General features: G+C 40.8%; 1 protein-coding gene across 2 annotated transcripts in view; it reads right to left on the bottom strand.

The window, feature by feature from the left end:
* Positions 1 to 106: 106 nt before the first annotated feature.
* Positions 107 to 6,398, bottom strand: part of map3k15 (mitogen-activated protein kinase kinase kinase 15) — a 150,255-nt gene continuing 143,963 nt past the window's right edge. For both annotated transcript variants that reach the window (XM_072260696.1, XM_072260697.1), the window contains exons 27-28: positions 2,956 to 3,032; positions 107 to 1,037 (exon numbers count right to left, since the gene is read on the bottom strand). In XM_072260696.1, the coding sequence (XP_072116797.1) occupies positions 974 to 1,037; positions 2,956 to 3,032 (141 nt within the window). In that variant the 3' untranslated portion in view covers positions 107 to 973. The remainder of the gene's footprint in view (positions 1,038 to 2,955; positions 3,033 to 6,398) is intronic.

The raw sequence follows: 6,398 nt of genomic DNA, 5'->3' as shown, positions 1-6,398 counted from the left end.
AACTACACTAATCGTATCGTTAAAAATTAGTTTTGCGTAATGAATAAATACAAATCAGCAATGATCTGATTGAAGAGCAGAATAGCATTCTGTTTCAACGGTGCAAACGAAATATATTTTCACTTCAAGCAATATTTACAATTATATATGCACAATACTAAAACTATTAATCATAAAACATTTTTAAAGGTAATTACTCAGAGACAACTTTCAGAATAATATAAAAATACTAAACATTCAAGTCACTGTTGGTTAAAGATGTCCTTCTGATAGGACCATTTAGCAAGATAGTAGACTAAGGCAAACCATGGTATTAAGTTACATTTGACTAATTAACATTTTTAGGAAAAAAGATGACAATCCTTTCAATACTAAATCCATGTATATCTATTTACTGAGCTAACAACCCTCACCTCTTATGCCAGCTGAAAGAATGGATGGATCCTGCACAGGTGGCAAATGTATTAGCTAAAAAGAAAAATCGATGAACAGCATACATGTTCTATTACATAGGGGGAATCAATTTCACATGATCATTTGCACAACAAATAATAGTAATTTTAAATTATTTCCATCATGATGGGTCCTTTTGCTGTTTTTTGTTACTAGAAAACCAACATGTTATTGGTCTAAAAATAGACAATTATTATTAATACAAAATGTTCACTTCTAAAGTAAAGGTGTCTCAGGGTGCTGCTTTGTAATGGGAACAGGGAGGTTATTTAAAGAGGCAACAGTACTTTCAGAAGTAAGTCAGTACAGCTAAGTATACAAAATTCACAGACTATCCTAAGAATTGTAAAGATTTCACAACCATCTGTATGGTAATCCAAATTAGTGCAATAATTGAAGTTCAATACACGTAGAGACACACACAAACATATTCACCCTCAGAAAGGTTGCATTTTTGGTCATTCTTTTTAAAAACATCACTTTGAAATAGCTGGATTGTATATTTTCCGTTTTCACTTATTTAGTCTTTGGCTATTTTCCTGAATTTTAGTATGGCATTCCATAGTCGGCAAATAGTTCCTCCTCTAAAATGTGAAAAATGGCAGTAAATTAGGAACTCTTCCCAATGGGAATATGCATTAGCTTAACAGAATATTCATTAAACATACGTATTTGACTCGTGTATCAATGCAATACCTTTCATACATCCACAGACCCTTCTTGCAATATTAGCAACAACAAAAGCTTGCTAATTTTATAATAATCTTCCCCCAAATCCATGTACTGTTCTTTTTCCCTTCTGTGCCTACAATGTTGTGTAGCAAAGGCTGAGAAAAGAGAAAACACCCACTAAAACACGTCTTCATCCATCAGATCTGGGTCCATAAAGCAAGCTGGCTCAAATGAAACACATGAATGCCCAAACTACCAGATTCTCCTGCCGACCCAAGTACCAACATTCAATCCTCCTCGTGGCCAAAAGACATGCAAAAGATTTTCATTCTTTTTCCTTGGTCACTGCTGATCTGAAAGACCTGTACTACCTTGTTGCGGTGGCAAAGTTCCATAAGTCGTCCTTAAGTTTGTGGTATTGCTTGATGAGGGGAGGGCAGTTTACATCAGTTATATTACAGCAACCCACAATTTTTGTGTGCAGCATGGAGGCTCAGGGTTGGTAGTATGGGCTGGGAGATCAGTGTGATAGTTGTGCAGAACTTTCCATTTTCCTGTAATCAATTCTGATAATTTAAAAACTCTGAGCACCAAGTGAGCAGATGTGATTCAGGAGTGTTGGCACAAAATACTGCTTACTTTTCATTGAGAAGGGCATGTGGGAAACAGGCGACAGCCAATTTATTTTTCATTGACTGTCATCCACCACAGGACAAAAAAAAATCCCAAAATAAATCACCGGGAAGACTGGAATCATTTAGCTGCACCACAAACCTCATGCCTTTCCAATAACTAGTGTCTGAGATCAGCTAAGACATTGGCATCATATCTGGGCCAGAGATGAGCTTTGGGTTGTGTCCACTGCTCACTCCCACCTATATGACGTAGTTCAATTCTCCATCAATGTCATTGAGCATTGGACAGCTGTCAGCTGTTTCAAAGACTGAATTCTTAGACACACATTGTCTCTCCTACTACTAGAGCTGTGAGTTCGAACATTGCCGGAGTTTTGAAAAGGAACCGCTCAGTTTCTGAACCTTCACAGAGCCAGCAACCTGTACCACCACAAAGGGCACCAGGTGAATGGGAACACCACTTACAGCTTCACCTCCTTTCTGACCTGAAGTAGATCATCATTTCCCCTTCATGACTATGTCTAATTCTTAATTGAATTGACTTTATTTCTTACATCCTTCACCTACATGAGGAGTAAAAATCTTTAAGTTCCGTCTCCATCTACATGTGCAATGTGCAATCATAGTAATTTATAATAAATAGAACAGTCAATGTAATATAGAGTACATGCAAATCAGCGTGTGTTCATCAGTCCGATGGCCTGGTGGTGAAATTCCCTATCCAACAATCCCAACAGGAGTAGCTTCACCAGAGGTACTGCAGCAATTCAAAGTAGTAGCTCGCCACCATCTTCTCATGGACAGCAAGTCATTTTAGGGAAAGATTGCACGCTCATTTCAAAATTTGCACAGAGCTCTGTTACTGTTGCCAAAGCCTAGTGAAATAGGCTAGGCAGGTAGTGCAAGCATTGTAAACTTACTGGAAGCTCACGAGACTAGCTGATGTCCGCTTGAACATCTTCAAGTGTAAATGAGATAATGCTGCTACAATTACAATCACAATTGCAGCAATGCAGTCATCCTCCTGCAGTGTACCCAGGCCAGTCCAACAACCGAAATAGTTCTTTTTGCTATTCAATCTTTGCATTTGTAAATGTTCCTGAACTATCCATTTATCTTTATCCTGTCTTATTTTTAACTGCAAAAGATAAAGTATCTGCTATCTATTTCTTTCCCAATCTGAAGCTGCCCTTACCTGAGTTTCAGAGTTCGCAAATCATCTTTGGTGACATATTTGAGAACGTCAGATAACGCGTAGCCCTCTTCACAGATCTATTGAAGGAAAAGGCTATTTTAAAGTTGACCTAAACAAAGGAAAAGCAGCTCAATTCTTCTTTATCTCTACACCTTACATTGATTTTATTGATTGCAAAACTTGAGCCTGCATAGAATGATCTCATAGGTAACCACATAATAATTTGGAAAATTTTGTTTAATTGATAGTGAAAGACTGCATTTGTAAGCACAGGAAGTCATTTTAACTAACTGCATGTCATTCCCAATAGTACCAGTAGGTGGCACAGTGGTAAAGACATTATCATTTACAGTACAGTATACACAACTGTGGCTATTATTAGACCAGGAAAGCTTGAAATAGATGCAAACTGGCTTGAAGATTTGATTCAAATATGACATCTGATGCAAGGCCGCACTCTGTGGCATGAGTCAGAAAAGTTGTCCCCTACTGGGAAGAGTGCGGCACAGTTGGTGCGTCCCACTGGTTTTGAAGTGAGTAATGCCAAACTATTGGTGGAAACAGCATGGCACTAAGCTATGTGAAGTACAGGTACCTCCACTCCACTGCTTACCAGGGTCAACGAATTGGGGGTTAACTGTTGATTGAAAAGTAAAGTGCTAATCAGCACCTTGCTGGACATCATATTTTTTGATGTTGTGAACGTTTCACATAGTGCATGGAGGATGGAGCCCGTATCTGCACTTCATGGCTTCAGCACTGCTCTGCTTTCTGCCATGGATATTCTAAAAAAGAATCTGCAGAAGGCACAAAGGCAGGACAACCTGCCAAAAGAGGGTGAAGGAGGAGGGGGAGGGAAAAAGAAGCCCTATTAAAGGACCTCATCCACCACAGCGAGAGCCAATCCATTCCAAAAAACTGCTTCAGTCAGAAAGGGTCACCATGTGAAGCAGGTACAGATATTGAGCAAAGCCGGAGCTCCAGGGCTTCAACAGTTATGATGTGCTTCCTGCTCTTCTGTGTTGGGCCATCAGCGATCTTCAATCTGAAACTCTCCTGTCCAGGAAAGTAGCATTCATCCTGTTCTCCTCAGGCATGGAGCAGCAGAAAGTGCGAGGGCTTGGATTTCCAGGCATTGGAGGCTTCCTTAAAAGCCAAGGCACCACTGATTGTTGTTGCACCTCTTCGATGGCACCTTGTGAATGAGTTAATGTGCCAGGAGAAGGGTCTTCACTTTCTGAGGAAACGGCTGGCATATGAGATAGCCACACATCATGATGATCTCTTCCTGAATCCAGGAAGCAGCCACGAAGGACACTTTACGTCCACCGTACCCTCTGTATTTGAGCCAACTTCCAGATCCACTAGGAAATAAGTGGCACTTCAGCCTGCAACCTTTCTAGGACAACGTTCACGTACATACCAAGGCCATACTACCTCTCTAAGTTCATTGATCAGTCTGCCAGCATCCTCTGGCACCACTGCTGCTGCCTGGACTGGAGAGGCCAGGTCTGCGGTACATGAGATGCAGTGCAGTTGTCTGTCTGCTGAAAGCCTGGGCAATCTTGGGCTTTGCCACTATCTGCAGAGGAGGAGGAGAGGAAGCGAAAGAAAGGGGAGAGAACAACACATACACACAAAATGCTGGAGGAACTCAGCAGCTCAGGCAGCATCTATGGAGGAAAATAAACAGTCTACGTTTCAGAATGAGACACTTTGTCAGGGGAGAGAGGAGGTGGAGGGATGGGTGACATGACTGCTCTGTGAGTGAATGACTCATCAGGAGGTACTTTCAATGAACACATTCCCCATTACATGCTCTACTTTAGCCTGTTTGGCTGTAGGTCATCAGAGTCTGTCTGACCAGAAAGGCAAAATAAAAATCAAAATCCGATCCATATTCCATGATATCTTCAAACATGCAAACATGACAGAGAGCATAGAACTCACCTAATGGCAGTTGGCGATGTAAGCAAGATAGCTCCGGAGTATGGTAACTATTTGTAAGCTGCTCTTTGATCTATTAAATCCTTCCATTATAATCTTTCTACTCTTTTAAATTTAAATTCTCTTGTACTAACATGATGTACTGATGTTGTGTAAGTATCTGCCTAGATGGCATGTAAAACAAAGCTTTTCAATGTACCTTGATACACAGGTCAATAATAAATCATTTATAAGCTCTGCCTTTTCCTGGGCTAGTGCCTCCATGGCATGATTGATGGAAGGCTTCCAACCCCCAGGAGGAAATGGCGGGTGGTCTCAGAGGAAGACACCACACAGCCATGGAGCAAGGAGTCCAGCATGCACCAAGGTGTTGGTGTGGATGCAGTGTGGGGCTGTTTGACTGACAGGTAATAGCAGGGAAACTGGCACTGGACAGATGATAAATCCTGTTACACTGGGTGGTGAAAGCAGATTCATGCACCGCAGCCACTGGCCAGAGAAGTAGCCCAACATCCATTGAGGTCTGTATTGTGGACATCAGTTATTGAGAGCAGTGACGACAGTCTACGTTTAGTCCTCACTGCTATGATGTGTGTGAAAGTAAGTCCAGTTTATTAATTGGAATTTCAATTTCAGTCCTGAAATGGCAGAACTTGAACTCGGAGCTCTGGATGTTAGTCCAGGACATAATAATAATTTAACCACTGTGCATTCACTTTTGAAATCAAAGTCTGACACCATTGGGTGACCATAACTCAGTCAATGACAAGCTCAAGTGTCAGTTCAGAGTAGGATTAAGATACCAAACCAAGTTCTACTTGACTGATGGAATAACTACAAAAACTACAGAAAAATATAGCTAGTTTGGTCATCAGGTTATGCATTGGAAATTAGGTAACATTAATAGATTGCCAAGAATTAATAACCCTTTGGCAGATACTACTTAAGTACTTCTGGAATTGCTTGTCATCTGCTTGTGCCACACATGATCTTCCTGCGTGTATCTCAGTGTCTTTGGACACGAGGTTGCCTGTTGCAATGATTCTGAGTGATTAGAGTAACCCCATGCGTTACTGAGAATAGGCGCAGTGTAAACCTGCATCAACCCAGCCCTAGTGATCCTCCTGAATTTCTAATCTAAAGGGAAAGAGGAAGAAAAGAATGAAAATGGAGAGGGAGAAGATGAGGATTTGGAAGAGCTGAAATAAGGTGTGAAAAGCAGAACTGAGGAATTAATGAGGATTATGAAGAGCAGGGAAGACGGGGAGGAAAACGTTATAAGGAGTACGGTAGTAAAGAAAATGGAGAAAGAAATAGACAGCTGAGAAAGAGGATAGACAAAAAGGAGTTAGAGAAGGAAAGAAAAATGAAGAAAAACTGAACAGAAATAAATTCTGGTAGAATTAAACAGTGTTTTCTTAATCTGAGAACAGTGGAATTTGGAGCAGACATCAACTCTCACTGCATCGAAAACAATCCTAGTCTCTTCAGTCTGT

The sequence above is a fragment of the Mobula birostris genome, chromosome 6, assembly GCF_030028105.1.
Source record: "Mobula birostris isolate sMobBir1 chromosome 6, sMobBir1.hap1, whole genome shotgun sequence".
In the NCBI taxonomy this organism is placed as follows: Eukaryota; Metazoa; Chordata; class Chondrichthyes; order Myliobatiformes; family Myliobatidae; genus Mobula; species Mobula birostris.
This window is presented reverse-complemented; position numbering and strand designations above follow the sequence as displayed.